Source organism: Falco punctatus (genome assembly GCF_963210335.1).
Source record: "Falco punctatus genome assembly, chromosome: 5".
NCBI lineage: Eukaryota > Metazoa > Chordata > Aves > Falconiformes > Falconidae > Falco > Falco punctatus.
In genome coordinates this window covers 38112260-38128861 of record NC_137584.1, presented here as the reverse complement: position 1 = coordinate 38128861, position 16602 = coordinate 38112260, and the positions used below count along the sequence as shown (strand labels likewise).

The window sequence follows — 16602 nt, the reverse complement described above, 5'->3', positions numbered from 1 at the left end:
AAAAAGTCATTTTAATGTTACTACAGTACTATGTCCTGAATGAGTGGAAGTATCACACCTGTGCTTTTTTGGATTCCTGCTGGGAAGGAAGAACATTATTGAACTTTCTAATGACTTCTCACTTCTCAAATGTGGTTAGAGATACAGTGAGGAATGTGGTCATCTGCCAAACAGGTGGAACAGCTGCTGGTACACAGCCACCTTACCTTGCTGCCAAAGTGGTAGAAAGGGGAATGACTAACTACAGCGTGTAATGGTCCCTGCAGAGTTCAATCACACAATTCCTAAAATGAGGAAGGATTTAGAAAACCTTAATTGTAAACAACAACAGCAGATCCCATTACTGTAAGAAGTTGTAGAACACAAATTGTTTTGTTTGTCTGGGACCTTCAGATGAAGTCAGGGCAGTAAAACAAAGGTGTCATAGGAAATGAAAAGCAAGTCAAGTGGGAAATGCAGTCAGAAATAAAACAGTTTCCACAAAATTGGATGTATTCGAGTCTAGAAAGGGAATACTGCAGAAAGATGGAACAGCTTTACATTGTACTAATAAAGTAAAATGTCTGTGGCTCACAGACACAGATCTCTCAAAACAAATATATCAAACCCAGGGTTTTTTCTTCTGGGTTTTGTGGACCTATATAATAATACCTTGCAATTTTCACTTAGGTGATGAAAGTAAAAAAATGTATATGAATGTGGAGGATTGTTACCTTTAAGCTGTAGATGTGGATACTGAAAAATACCTTTTTCATTTACACTATTTGGCAACTAGTGTTTTAAAGTGAAGGCCATTATGGTCACTTCATATGTTAGCATCCATTTCAAGACACTTCTGTCCTGCTGCAGCTGACACTCCTTGGTCTCTTATTGTAGATTAAATTTGGGTTCAAAATCATTGCCCCAAGACATAAAGGAAAGCTATAGCAAGACTGAAATCAAACCCCAGTTTTCCTTGTGCTCATTCCATTGAAAAAAACAAAGATTACAATAAACTACCTGTTTTGGAAAAGGAAGTTGTAAGATGCATGAAATTATATGAAGAACACACATAGATCTAGCTGAAGTAAAAATTACATTCACCATCACTGGAGATTTTTAATAGACTGTATTCAAGAATAAGAACATGCATTATTTTTTTTTAAAGAAAAAATACCTCAGAACTTTTGCATTAAAAAACTAGTGGCAACCGGTTGGAAAAAAATTCTAAACCAAATCATTTGATTGCTTTCCTAGAAATACATACTTTTAAAGACAAGACAGTAAAATTGGCTTTTGTTGGAATATCAGCATTCTCTTTTGTTTCTCCTGTTTGACAATTAAAATTTCCTTTCTGATAATCCTTTCACTTGCACAAAATAAATCAATTGCCACTTTGCTATGGCTAGAGTTATGTTTCTAGGAATAGGTGAGACCCCATCACCTGAGGTGTGAGAGATGAGATAAGGAGGTGGCTCTGCATCATTCTGTGTGAGTCCCAGTTGTCTTGTGAGAGCCACTGGAAGCAATGTAAAAGTCAGACAGCTGCAAAACATACTTTCTCAGGGGAATGCTAGTTACTGCAGTGTTTTTCAAGGTCCCATTTTGTTCCACTTTGTCCCAGTACAGCTTGACTGACTAGAAAACTGAGATGGAAATCAGAGAGTGAGTACCTCCCTAGCCTCCCAGATTTGCTTGTGGAGTTGAATGGGCCAGCAGATTCATGTAGCTGTGGGGTTTTTTTCCCCACATTTAGAGCACTGTCTTGGGCTTTGCCACTAAGAAACTTAAAAAGCAGTGATAACCATGTTGTTTTATAGATTAAATGCAAACAATGTCTTTGTCTTGTAGAGCTGTTCCTGTGCAATATATTTAAACAAAGTGAATGCTTTCCAGACAGTCTGCTTGTCCATGCTTCTTTCCCACCAGGGATAGTAGGCTGTATTTACTACTAAAGATTTGATAAGTTGGAAATGCTCAACACTGACTAGATGCAATCTGTCCTAAGCAAATGTCACATATTAACTGTCAAGCAATGCTGTCATTCAGCTTTCATATAACTCCATGAAAGAAGCAACACCTGTATTGAGGAGAGAAAGAGTGGATGTTTCAATGAAAGATATGTAAAGTTTTATCTCATTTATTGAAAGTAGTTACCCTGCTCTAAAAATACCTTTTCAGAATGAAGGCTTCAGTTCTTGGGGATGGTACATAAACTTAGGAGCTATATTTATAATGTTTTCTTTTCCCTCTTTTAGCAGCCCCTAAAACCAACACTGAGAGCACTTCATCCAGCAGGCAGGTGAGTAGTGAGGAAAGATCTCCATTCCTGCCTTGCCCAGCTGAACTTCTGGGGGTTTTAGCAGTTATCACTACATCTTCAAACTGCATTCATCTGTGATTCTGCAGACTTGCCAGGAAAATGTAGAACAGCATCTCGATTAACAAATTTTGACTTAAGTTCTATCTAAGGAAAGCTGAATCAGTCAACGACAGGTGCAGAGTAAATGTGCATAAATGCAAAGTGAAGTAGGCCTGCATGCGGATGTTCCTAGTAAAGTGGCATGTATGTTAGTCATAATTGGATGAAAGTAATTGAGCCCTCGTATAAGTCTTCTGTATTCCTGAATGACAGCATTCCCATACACTTTTAAATGTGCACTGCTTTATTTTCATTTACCTTTTCCTTTAACTGAATTTCGTTAACTTTCTTGTGTGTCATATGATAGACACAAACATACTGAATGCAATTACACTTTGTGAACAAAGCCATGCATTTCCCATGCTCTATGAAAATCTATACATTTCACAACCCCCATATTATATGGTGGCTTTAAACACCTTTTAAAATCTTAGTGTAGAGAAAAAAGCTGTCACTTGCAAATTCCTTTGCTGGCTGAGCAAAGTGATGCTGGAGAACTAGGATTTGCATCAATCTGCTGATGTGTTTTAAAACTAAAATTGGTTAGGTCTACAGAATGGTTGTAGCAATTGTCAAATGCCCTGGCAACATAATACATGATCTCTTTTTGCATTAATTTTCTACAAAGACTTTATTTTGTTTTTCCCAATAACACCAGTGTGTGTCATTTGTGGAGTTTTGACTACTCAAGGCATTCAGAGCTACAAAAGGCACAAAAAGCAGAGTTTTTACGTCAAGGGCTCAAGTGGAAGCCCAGGAAAAAAGATTGAAAAAAAGTTTTAAGAAGGTTTCTCATTTGTGTGCGTCTATTTTTGTTTACTAATCCTAAAGATGCAGTTTTCTGTACATCGGCACAACTTCCTAGCACTTTTGCATGGGTCTGAAGAAGGACTTGTGAGTCTTCCAGCTATTGAATGGTCTAGTAAAAGAATCATTTTCATACCATTCCTGCCTCACTTTTGTATTAATTAGAGGAAATAAATGATTAGTGCCCACAAAAGCATCAGTAAATGATGATTTTTTAAAAAAAAAATATTTATACAGACTTATTATTAGAAAACTCAAGTAACCTGCACCTGGGAAAATAGCAATTTGGCTAAAAATATCCCAAAACCATAGTTGTGGGTAATGTCTTCCTATCTATCAGAAACCTAGATTAATTTGTTAAAAACTGAACCCAGGGTGAACCTGCCCACAAGCCAAGAGAAATCTTCTTCTCATTGTTGCCAGTCAATTTGTTAATTGCTTTATCTCTGATTTGTTTGATGTTAGGTTCACACTTCCTAAGGCAAGCTCAACATTGGTTGTGGGTTCTATGAGAGACCTCCTACATACCTTTGATGGAACATAAAATATTCTCACAGCTAGAGGGATGTGATAAGTTTCTGTTTGTTTAAACAAATGTTTGTGGTCTTAACTTTTCAAGTTCCCCCCACAAATCACTTATGCTTTAAACAAGGCAGCCTGAAAACAATTATCCCGTCGGAACTCAAAAACATTCAAAAGGGTTATTTTAATTATATAATGGCAATTACTGGCACACGTGCATTACACTTGAAGCATGACAAGCCCTCTCCCCTTTCTTGTAATCTGATCCTGACTTGCAGAATGTGTAATAAAAGTGTGCTAGAGCGTCCATGTTTTTTAATTTTGTTCAATAATTTTGCTGACTCAGCACCAATTATTTTAAAAGCTGTTGCTGACAAATGATAGCCTTGAATTAAGGCTGGCTCAGCAAACCATCTGTTGGCAGTTTCGTACTCGAACAATACAAGGCTGCAAATGCAGAAGGTGGCTTTCATCATGAAAGTTTTAACTTGAAAGGAAGTTATTGAAAAGCAACTGGGCTGGGCAGGAGCCACTCAGAAGAAACCACCCTACGAAGATGGAGTTATCAGATTTGCATGATTTAGGAGATGGGCACTCAAGAGTTCATTTTCTACTAGTTTCCTGTGGCAATTCAGTTATATGCATGTTTGTGTGTATTTTGGCATGTATTCCTAAATATTATTAATTTTTTTACATATCTGCACATCTGTATGTCTACACGCACATACAATCTTACTGAAAGAAAGGACATATAGATACCTATAGTAATATGCTAACTGAGTCTCAGCTGTGGTCACTCTAAAAGAGGTCAAATACGTGATGGATCTGACAGAACTGGGTTAGTGGCCAGGTCAGCTGGCAGCCTTGCTCAGCTCCACCCTGTCCAACAAACATACACATACATGCACACACACTCTCAATGAGACCCAGAGGACCTTTTGCAGCCTAGCAAAAAGTTTACAAGGAAACTATAGATTTTTCATAAGACTTTGGCCAGTAGCCCATTCCTTATACATCACATGCCATAGAAAGGTATATTGCACCAGGGACTTGCCCAGGCAGTTGCTAAAACTGTGTGTTTGACAGGTATAGATTTAAAGAGTCCATAGGTAAGGAATAGTAAAGATGTTGATGCCATGAAGGACTACAGGGCAGGGTTTTTTTATTCTCTCTCTATATTTCTGCAGAACTCTTGTTCTGATAGTGGTATGTGGAAGCTGCTGAACATACAGATACATGTTTATACCTGACTACTTGAAAACATCATTAATAATGCAAATTTTTTCAAACTTCCTTTCAGCAAGTTTCTAAGAAGCAAGGGTGAACACCTTATTGATTCAAGGCAGATCTCTGACATGTGGGAGATTTCCTCACCAAAAGGCAATAAAAACAACTGTAGTATTTGCACTTTGTACTTAAAAATGTAAATTCACTTTGTAGAAATGAAATATTTAAACAGACTTTTTTTTTTAATCTGTGAAAATGTAATGGCTAGTTTTGAATAATTATCACATACAATGTATGTGTATTCTTTTGTTTTCTGAAATATGTAAAACGTGTTGGAGATGTAAAAGTTTGCATTTAAACCACTTTTTAAAAAATAGCTTTTTGGCAAACAGTAGCATAGAAACCTGATTCTATGTATTCTGGTTTCAATAGTATCCCTTGTTTTTCTTAATCAATACTGTCATTTAAATAGAGTTACGCTGAAAAGTCTACTGTACTCTCAATTGTGTCCAAGCAGTGTTGGATGTTTCAGGTTTGCAGGACTGAGGAAAGTGTGTAAATTGCTGTTTACTTGGGTTTGCAGTTTTTAACAGAACAGATTTTTCATTGTTGGCAATATTTTATTTCATTTTGGATTTATTGTTATTATGATGCTTTCCAAAGATCATGCAATGAGAATGCAACCACTAATGGATTCAAAACAGTTTTTCTGCACTTGGGATACTTGTAGAAAATTGTATCCATTTTTGAGGTGCCTTCCATTATAAGTTTTGGTAGTATTTTTTTCCCTGTTTGTTTTCACTTGTGTTATTAATACGGCAAACCAATAAGGAGAAGGTGGATTGTAATGTCACTCCAGTCTGGTTCAGCCTGGGCCTCCAAGCATGTTTCTGTGGTCAGCGCAAAGCAGGAGCAGAGTTTATATGGGTCAGAACTGTAAATCTAACTATAAAGAGGCAGGGAAGGCTAAACAGGTTGTTCAACCTTTTCTTTCTCCACACCTGGCTGCCCCCATCAACTCTTTGGTTTGCCTTGGGGTCCACTAGAGGTAAAGATGAACAAATGATGAACAGTTGCCATCAGGAGGGACTACTAACATCACCCCTGCCTGAGGCTTTTTCCTTGCTGTCTGAAAGAAGTTCTCAGAAGTTTTCGTACCTTCTCTGTCATTTTTCCCCCCAATACTTTTTGGTGTGTGTGCCTGAGGGGAATGAGAACTTGAGGATATGAATTTAGAGCAGGGGATCCAAGTGAGAAAGGTCCAGCTCTTTAACAACTGTGAGTTACAAGCAGCTGGGTTGATTGACGCGGTGGTAGGTGGACTGCTGGCATCTAGGAGCTGACATGAAACAGCAGGAATGTTGCAACAAGCAGTGATTTCATTCTGGTTTATTTAAATAATGTGTGGGATCTGACATGTGACTAGGTAATCATAATAGCACCCTGGCTTGAGCTTGTACCTAGAAAAGCTTTTTTGCAAATTTAAATGTTCATTTCAATTTCAACATACGCTGAAGTGATAGGAAATACTGTATGCAATGGAATTGTACCCCAGAAATTGTGTACTCTAAGCTTTGGCAGCAGGAGGAACCAAGATGCAAATGAGTGTTATCTTTTATTTTTGTTTTAAAAAGTATTTGTTATTCTTTTATACTGTTAAACTTTTAATTTAGTCCTCTTAATAGATTAAAGATCAATATGTTATCAAACCATGCTGGTGGATTTTCTTCTGCGACACAGATAGCCATGTTTGGAAGCAAGTACACACAGTTATGACTTCACCACTCCGTTGAGTTTACAAGAAAACTCATGACTTTACATTATGTCCATCTTCTCATCTTCCCTTGCCCCTTTATTGAATTATCTCCTATGGTCATTCATGCCTTATTCATACCACTGCTTTCTCAAAATAGGCACTTCTAGTTTTAACCAAGCACAGCCTTGATACCAGAAGGAATCCATGTGCATAGGCCCTTAGGCTCAAGCTACAGTACCAGTGTTCATTTAGTTCCACAGTAATTAATTAGTTCTAGTTTTTATCCTATTCCATGTGCAACAATTTAGTTTCAATTTTAGTTCTGTTCTTATTAAAAGCACAACATATATTCTGCTTCTCATTGACCAATATTTGTTCTAGTTCTAGCTATTTTTGAACAAATTTATTTAGAGCTTTTATGAAGTTGTAAGTAGAAGCCTATTAACTTTAAAAAATGTGTATGTGTTCAATGATTTTTCCAGCTTGTTGCAACATCCATTAGTCAACAGGCCACACAGTAAGCAATGTTCCAAGTTTTGTCAACACTTTGGACAACTTTCACATTTTATTTCCAGCCCTAGAAGTAGGGCAATTTCATAGTTGCCGTTTTAGCAGAATCACTTGTTTCTCAGTCTTGTCACAGTCTAACAAAATGCCTAGCTTTCAGATACTCCTTTTGCAGAATAGGGACCTAGATGATTGCTCGAAATGACAAATTTTCTTGCTAATGTAATTTCAGATAATAAGAGAGCAAAGAAGCATCAGTCCATATGAGAATAAGGGAGAAGGCTCAAGCTAAACACTCTACCGCATATAACAAAGGAATACACTGTGCTTTTCTCATTTTGACCAGGATTTTACCTGTCACAAGTGCCATAGGCTAATGGAGTAAGCAGGCATTCCTAGAAAGCTGGAAGGAGAAACAAAAATATAGATTACATCATCAAAAACATTTAAGTGTGTCTAAGATTTGATAGATTTAATTAATATTTTCCTTTATTTTAGTAATAAAAGATGGATTAATATAGTTTAAGAAATCTTCCATGGCAAAGATAATTTAATTGTCCCTTTTAAATATTTACACTAGCATATTATATAACTAGGTTATTGAAACTAGTGTGAAAGAGACTTTAATGCAGAAAATGAAAGGTTTATTATATTTCTTTTCTTTAGGATGGCAAATTGATGTAATTTTGGAGTAATTACTTTGACGTTAAACAACAACCAAGTAAGTTTATTGATGTCTAAACATTAGAATTATTATAGTAAATTACTGATACGAACTGTACTCTTTGCCCCATTTAATTGTTTCAGTTCAAGTTTTATAAGTGAAAATATGTCCTTTGTTTAAAAAGCATAAATAATACGTGGGGTGTTTTTTCCTCTTTTCTTTAAACAAAAGCTCATGTGGAAAGCATTCAGAACACATTTCTCCAGGACATCCAATGAGGGGGGGTGTGACAGGGAGAGAAGTCAATCTGGTTTTTATCTGGATTAACAATGAAAATATATGCAATATTTTGCCTTTCCTGTATCTACCTTCCCTATTTCATCATACACTGTTCTCTGACTAATGTTACTGCTGGAATACAAAGCCTGTTGGAAGGAGAGATAGTGAAATGAGAGTCCATTCTGTGCATGTGAACAATCTTTTCCATAAAATACAGCCATCTGGGTCATCCTTTCTCTAGAAATGCTCTTTACTCTTGACATCAATTCAATGCATAAGGTTGCTTCCTTCTTATCAAATACGGAATTCTTCTTTGCACAGGCATGGAATCCATTCTTGGTTAAATAGAGAAAATCACTCATAAAAGATTAGTCTATGGGATCGTAGGTGGAATGCTGCACTTTTGTACTACACCACAAATAGATGTTTATAGAGATTTATAAAGGCCACTCAGTACCTGAAGAACATGCATGAAGATGCCTATATCCCAAGTAGTCAGTCGGGGGAGGTGGGGGTGGGGGGCAAAAAAAAAAAAAGCTGAATGAAGTTTCTATTAAGAAACATTGCTTTCACTAAACCATGACTGATTGATTTAATCTGATTGAGGGTTTCCATGAAATTTCACTTTAAAAAATATTTTTTGGTTTAGTGGTTATTTTTATGTCGAAACTTCTTTTCCGTTATCTAAAAAGCATGAAGTGTAAACACTGAAAAGGGGCATTTTGACACCACTTTTATCCCCACATTAGATATTGTGAAAGGTAGCAGCATCTTTGCTCTTTCCCCAAGATTTTTAAACATCATATTTGTTTGAAAGAATTTAGGTTTCCAAACATTAATTTGTCATGCTTCATCTAAGTGTCATTTTACAGTCTTTGGGTACCTTGCTATCCCTGTATGAGGCAAAGAAATGCTACATTTTCATTTAACAGGACTGGAGCCTGATGAACTAATGGATTTAGCACTGTATGCACACAGAACATGAATAAAATTATAATATGGATAAGAGTATTTATACTAATTTGTATCTATGCAACACAGTTGAAGCTCTGTGAATTAGTGACCTGCAGAACTTTTCCAGCTTGCAAAACAATCCTGCCATGGGACTGAATGCAAACATTCTCAAACCTGAAATAATATCCTAGCATATCTCTTTTACCATTCAAAGTCTGATACGTGTCAAACCCCACTTTGACCAATACATGAGGAGCACCTCTGGCTCTGTTGTCAGGTAGGTCCCCAGGTAGTCTTCCTGAACCCACAGCTTGGGTTCAGTCTTCTGAGACCCCTAGCCTAGGACAGTAGTGCAACCAAGACCCAGAAAAAAACACAAGAAAACCCACGATGACAGATGCTGTAAATTACAGGATATTACTCTATAGCTCAGGTTTTTTACCCTGGTGGACTGTGATCCGCTGAAAACTCTTGCCCCGTATTATCAATGACAAACTCTAACTTCTTGCTTTTTAATCCATCAAATCCACACTCAGAGTGAGACAACATCATGATTCATCTGAGTGGAAGTCAGTGGTCTTGGGTAAGGAGTATTTGAAAAATACTGTGACCCCTCAACAGATGCATGTGCTCAGTTAACTCCCATCTAACAATTCCTCTTTCTGCTCAGCACTGTATGATGGAGCAGTGTCCGTGCATGTCAGCTCTTTAATGCTCTGCAGATGGGAGGTGTACTTCTCTCATTCTGAGTGTATTTCTCTGTGTTGAATGCTCAGCATTGAAGGAGGAAACTTGTTCTCTAGCCCATCTCTTTCTGTTATTCCAGGAGCCTGAATAGTATTGTTGCTACTTTATATAGGTTTCAAGAAAAATTTTGCAAGACAAAATATATGAAGGATGAGGTGCTGAAAAGGAAAGAAAAAGAATATGCAATTTAAAAAACACTAATTAAAAGAGAGAGGGAGAAGGAAAATGAAGCAAAGGAACAGAGAGAAAGGAGAGGAATGAAAGGAGAATCATGGAGAGACCACAGGGGAACTGAAGAGGATGGCCAGGGCTCTGTGCTAAAACCACATATGGGAGTGAAGAAGAAGCAGTCATAGAGAAAGAACAAGTAAGGTAGGAGAGATAGAAGTTAGAAATGGGAGAACAGGGTAAAAAGGAAGGAATGACAGAGGAAAGAGGAATACAAACAAAGCAAGGATAGAAATGGTAAAGACAAAAACAAACTGCCCATAAGACTTCCACAAGGAGGAAAAGTCTAAGGCACCCGGGAGAGAAAAAGAATAGAAGGGTCACAGGTGAAAAGGAGACAGAAAATTTCCTATTCCTGGGCACAGCATCTCTCTCACACAGCATGACTTTCTGACCTATACAAGAGGTCCAGCATGCCCTTGGATTGCTTCCTTGTCCGTGCATAAGGTCTGAATTTGGTTCTCTGTATCCCAGTGGCTCCAGCACTTTGTTCCAAGCAACATTTGTTTTCATAGCCAATCTCAAGGCTTCCTTTAGATTCAGGAAGTCTAAGCAACATTTAATGAAAATGTGAAAGCAGAAACCAGCATATTTCTAAATTAAGAACAGATTTGAGCAGGATGAGGAAATCTGAACCACAACAAAGATAAATTTCCTTTTGTATTTCTTATTCAGTAAAGATGCAAGCGAAGTGAAATTAGATATTTTAATTATTTTTTTTTTTTAGTTTTTTATTTCATTTGTTGTACCAATAGATCCTCTACAGGCTTGGTTGATACCCTACAGTTTAACATTTCCTTTAATCAACACATTGATGGCAAAGGATTACAAGAGTACTGGTTTCTCATTGCCTTTTTTTGTGGTTGCCTTCATGTTCACTCTTGGGGTGGCTAAAAACTAATTGTTTAAATACTTCTCAAAATCTTTAATCTTTAAGAGTTTGTATCTATGTGTGAGACAGAAAAAGAGAAATAGAGTATGAGAGGTATGTTCATGAAAGTTTGGAGCCTATGGAAAGTATCACAAGTTCAGACTAGAACTATTTTCAAGGTAAGAAATGTTGCAGTGACCTGATAACAAGAAGTCAGACCTCATTAGCCTTGAATAGTCATCCAGAAAATTACTTGGAAACTAGCTAATGGCAAGAAATGCCTCACACTTTAGATTTTCAGTGGTGCAGTAGAGAAGGTAAAGGAACAAGTTCACCACATGCTGTCCTAATGCAAATAGCAAACTGAGATAGGCTGGGATACCCCTCAGGAGAGTCTGGGAAGGTGCTTCACCTGGGCACAGCTGGGAGAGAGGAAAAAAGCCAGCTACATGCCCACGCAAGGCTTGGAGGAGGATGGGGGAGAGGGACCAGGGAAGAGGAGATTGACCCTGAGGGTGCCCATCTAGTCTGTCTTACAACCAGTGCCTGCTGCACCACTTCAAGCCCAGAGACTTTTAACTGTCCAGAACATAAGTCCTGGCAGTAAGCAGTGTAGCCAGTCCATATTGTCGTTCCCAGGACAATCTCTGCCTGGAAGGCTTTCTCGTTGAGCCAGGCAGTACAGCTATAGAATGCACGAAAATGACAACTGGCACAGTTGTCCTGGGTTGCTTGCAGTGCATGTAGGGGTGCGTCTGTGTGGGAGAGAGATTGTTTTAAACTCTGGAGTCTCTGGTCTCATGAACTCCTGAAATCTGTGACAAGGCAACTTCCCAGGGCTCAGCATCCTCTTCACAGGGAGAAATGAGGATTAAGGCACCAGTACGAGCCAAACATCTCTGTGAAGTGGTGGTCCAAATGCCACAGCTGTTTAGTCAGAAGCATCGAGCATTGCTTTTAACTAGAAGCTAAACACAAATTAATATTGGAGCAGAGACTCAATCATCATATATCCTGCCCCACACCTCATTTTTTCTTTTAATTTTCAACATCACTTTTGATGCATTTTGCTTAAGAAACTGGTCATTATGGCCTGAGCCATAGAAATGAAGCAGTAAGTTTCAGAGAGATTTTCCATTACAGGTCTTGCTTTAGTTTCTATTGTTAGTGTATAGACCTTGTCATAGGGGGGAACCCAGTAACAGGTACTTTAGCAGCCATGGTCGATTGCAACTGTTAGTGTATCTTTTATTTTATTTTATCTTGGTTCTTCTTTTTCTTTTAGGCTTGTAACAGTCTTTTGCACCATGAAACACCACACATATACCAATTGCTCTCTGTACTGACCAGCGTTGCCAATCTTATTCTAGACCATAGAAAACACAGTTGAGAAAGATCTAACATCTAACGTGCTCATGCAGCATCGGTGTATTTGTGACAATGCTTTGCTGATGGCACTTTCACATTTTGCTCTTCATGCATTTAGATTATATTTAGCTTCCATCATAATTCTATTCATTGCTACTTTTAAAATAAGAAACAATGAAAACAAAAAATAATATATTTTAGGAAAATAAAAATTAATTTGTTTAGGGAATTGATTGCATCACAAGTTTAATTAACATTTATAATCTTTTACACACATTTCCACGAGCAAAATTCAGCATGTGCTGATCTACTACATGGCGCTGTTATGCTACAGGATTTCACAAGTTTCCCATTGCTTCAGTGTCTGCCATGAGTATAAGGCAGTTCACTATTTTTGTCCTAACCCCCATGTGGTTGTAGTATATCACAAAACTATGAGATAATTAGATGCGGCTGACAGCCTTTGTTTTGAAGATAGCAAGGAGTGGAATACAAATGATCCAGGTGGAAGTGCAAAGGCAAAACTGCATGTGGAAACTTGTAAAATGCTTTCTTGTGCTATGAAGTTTGCCTTTTGGTGAACTTTCAACTCAGTTTTTTAAGAACAACATTTAATAGTGAAGTATGATACATTGGCTACAGGAAAATGCGTACAGAGGTTCCTGCATATAAAGATAATGCCCTCTGTACAATATCCTTTGTGGATTGCCTCCAATAAATACTCAGTGCTGCAGTTAATAGCAAAACCTATATTTATTCAGACAACTTAACACACAAGCAGATTTCTGTTCCCACATAAAGATCCCTACCTTTCTCTAAATCACTGTGCAGACCAGCTGTGCTCTTGTTCCCCAGGAGCATTAAGCCAGTGTTCAAGACCAGAGGCTGGGACTCCAATAAGCACAGTGTGGATTTAAAGAGTAAGCCAGATTTGAGAGGGGAATGGAAGCATCACTTTGTCATGTCTCATTCCTGTGAGAGTCAACATACGCATACTCTCACAGGTAGTGAGTTAAGGTGTTCTGAAATACGAGTATTCCCAGTTCCCTGGAACCAGGAGCTGATAGTGCAATGAATGCGGGTTGTGAGCTAACCTGTTTGCAAAGCGCTGTAACCGTTTCCCCTTCCACCTCAGCCTATGTGCAACGAGTGTGCTAGTCTGTTATACTCCATTCACTGTGTTCCTCCTTATGCTCTTTAAACCTGTCAGGAGTGTGCTCCTAGATGGGCTAAATGAACCCCTGGTTAAGTGCCAGGTTTAAATGTGGTGCTTGAGTCCATTTCAAAGCAGGGCTTCAGCGCCATCACTTCAGATCATGGCTCTGTGGGCTCAGACACTGAGCGAGACTCTGGACAAGCCTCAGCGTGAACCATCCCTGCAAATGGTGCCAGGCTCAAAGCAGACTTTCCATCAGCCTTAATAAGTATGGGCATGACCAAACAGATGAAACAGATGGGACCTACTCTGTATTGCACAAGTGCGCAAGGCCTGGCTTCCATGAGCAGGGAGGAGAAATGGTCGTTTGCCAGCACTAAGTTAGGGCAACCATTAGTTCAACTTTAATTCACACTAAGACCTCAGAAAAGGGCATAGTTGGCCCCAGATGCAGAGGAATGTATCTCTGCTTACTGGCTGACTTTCTGAGTAATGAGGAGCATGTGAATCCAAGATAGGAATTTCAAGAACAAGGCCATGCTGGTTTTATGGAACAGATATATTTTAAAAGTTTAATTTTATTTTTTCTCATGGGTGAAGCTAAAATCAAAGTATCTAATATGTAATCCAGACATCTGTACTAATGTAATGGTTTAGGCCATAATCAGAAGGAAAAATGTTGATCTATGCATTGGGAAAAGTCAGCAAATTGTAAGTTTTAAAGTGAGTGATCTTAAGAAAATCGAATTAGAAGCAAGTGCATAATCTAAAATTTAAAGGCCAATCAGCAAATTAGGTTTATCCACTGTTTCTAATAGTGGATAAAATCTGTCCTGCTGAATAGAGCCACAAAAGTTATATGCAGTGCTTATATCCTAGCTGAGTTTCACCATCCTTGTACAAGTCTTCTGAGAACCTGTTTCCAGTAACAGAACAAGGTCGGCAGGCCAGGCTATACACACATCTGTTTCCAGGAGCATGGCAAATCTGCAGTTTGCATCACAAACTGGGTTGCACGTGTTCTAGAAAGCCTTGGGCATTGATTCTGAAGGGGGGGGGCGGGGAGAAAAAAAAAAAAAGGTTGTTTTATAATGGCTTTCAGGTTTGATTTAGTTACTCTGAAAACAGTTTCATACGGAAATTCTCAGCAAAATTAGAGAGAATGAAGGCTTTCCATAAAGGTTTTTTGACTGGGTAGAGTTATGGTGAGGTTTGTGGTGAATAGTAAATTTGCCCCCCAAAAGCTATGCACGAGTTCTGGTCAGGCTGGGTGGAGTGTTCACCACCAAAAGACAGAAAAAAGTATTTCCAGAAAATCAAAATAAGCTTCATTAACTTATGTCTCAACTGACTTGAAGCAAGTTCTCTTTGTTTGTCTGCCTGACAAGCACGTACATCACACAGGAGATTTGTGTTTGGTTATATTTTCCTCTTGTGGTCTGGAAACAACTAAAATGCAAGATATATAGTAGCAAATTCTAGGTAACTTTCCAGGCCATGAGCTGGGGCAAAACCTTTGCAAAACACTAAAAATTATTTCAAACAGGATTATGAGTGTAAGTAACACATGGAAAAAGATAACTGAGGCAGAGGCATTGCAGCGAAAATGCATTTTCTTTGCAGGTTTAGAATTAGACCTGCCAATTCTGTTGTTCTGGACAACAGATTGACACCTTCAGTGCTAATCTATTGTCCTCCTAATTTAAGGCTGTAATCTACATTTCCAAACATAGAGAGACTCCCACCTACTACGGTCACTAGGGCCACCAAGCATGGGACATATTAAATTTAAATTCAGCTCTTCCAATGCTAGACGCAGGACTGACTAGACTGGCCCCCAGTGTCATTGCACCAGCAGGTGTGAAAGCATATCATACCTTTGTGACTTTATAGTAAGCAATCCCATAGACTTCACTAGATCAGTAACCCAAATATGGATTCAGGCAGTAGCATTATTTGGAAAAATAATGTATGAAATTTAATTTAATTGTAACATTCTTAGGGCAAATGCTGTGTTTTCATAATCCTTTTATGTGGTGTTTTTGAAGTTTCTTACATTTACATCAATTTCTCCTCCATTTGTCTCAGCTTCTCTTTCAGGGGTTATCTGTCCAATTAATTTGCTAATGCAAAGAACAGGGCAACAGGCTTCTAAAATAGTAGTTCCTAAACTGTTTTAGTTTGTAGATTTTCTGATATTTTTTTTCAAAGGTGGTGTTTTCTCTGGTTTAGTCAATACAAGGCATTGACAGTAGATATTTCTTGACTATGTTCCATGGATTTCTTAGAAAAAGTCCATGTATAATACTACACATGAAACCACTACAACTCATTTTCATCTGCTAATAGGGATGTTAATTCTTGCACCTTGGAAAAGAATCAGTTCTGCCTTGAGGTTCTGTTGGAAAATCTAATTTCTCCCAGTTTGCAAATTAACTGATATTGCAGCCTGGTAAATTTGCTGGTTTGTGTTTTGGTATCTGTAGCAGCATTGCTGATTGCCTAGATTACAGTGTGTTTGTATGTCCTTTTGAATCTATCTCTGGTCACATGTAATGAAATGAAGAATTACTCAGAGCTCTAGAGATCAACCACTTCATCAAATAACATCACTGCAGATCCTAAACACAGAGATGTGCAAAGCAAATATTACCAGGTTCCTCTGTATTTCTTCATATTTGCTGAAAGTTTGTCATAGACAAATGTTTAGGTAGTAATTATATAGCCAGGATGTGGGAAAGACTTTCCATATGCTTCTGTGGGGACAGAATTTCACTTCTTAAATCAAGGTTGGTGTATCCCTGAAGATATTCACTGACTCAGCCAGAACGCTGAGCCTGGAGCAGTAGTGACTGAGCAAGGGTCTGTAGATCCCTATGGCAGGAAGTCAGACTGTAGATTATGTGGTTCTTCTTGGCTTTCGCAAGCTTGTGAATTTCAAAACAGATGGGTAATACATACAGAGGAAGAAAGGTAAAGTGCCTTTAACGCCACTCATTTAAAATGAACTCTTCAACATAACTTTTAATTAGAGGTGAGATTAATTTGTAGGATTTGGATCTGCCAAACTTTACTGATGTTTGTTTTCCAGAGGGAAATACTGGCTCCAGTGTTT

At 38.1% G+C, this 16602-nt stretch overlaps 1 protein-coding gene across 6 annotated transcripts in view; it reads left to right on the top strand.

Moving 5' to 3' along the window:
* SMOC2 (SPARC related modular calcium binding 2) overlaps positions 1-6666 on the top strand; it is a 149738-nt gene extending 143072 nt beyond the window's left edge. For 3 of the 6 annotated variants that reach the window (XM_080387972.1, XM_080387970.1, XM_080387974.1), the window contains exons 12-13: positions 2241-2281; positions 5031-6666. In XM_080387972.1, the coding sequence (XP_080244098.1) occupies positions 2241-2281; positions 5031-5054 (65 nt within the window). In that variant the 3' untranslated portion in view covers positions 5055-6666. Of the gene's footprint in view, positions 1-2237; positions 2282-5030 lie in introns of all 6 variants that reach the window. The other 3 variants (XM_080387971.1, XM_080387969.1, XM_080387973.1) reach the window with 1 other exon arrangement.
* Positions 6667-16602: the final 9936 nt, after the last annotated feature.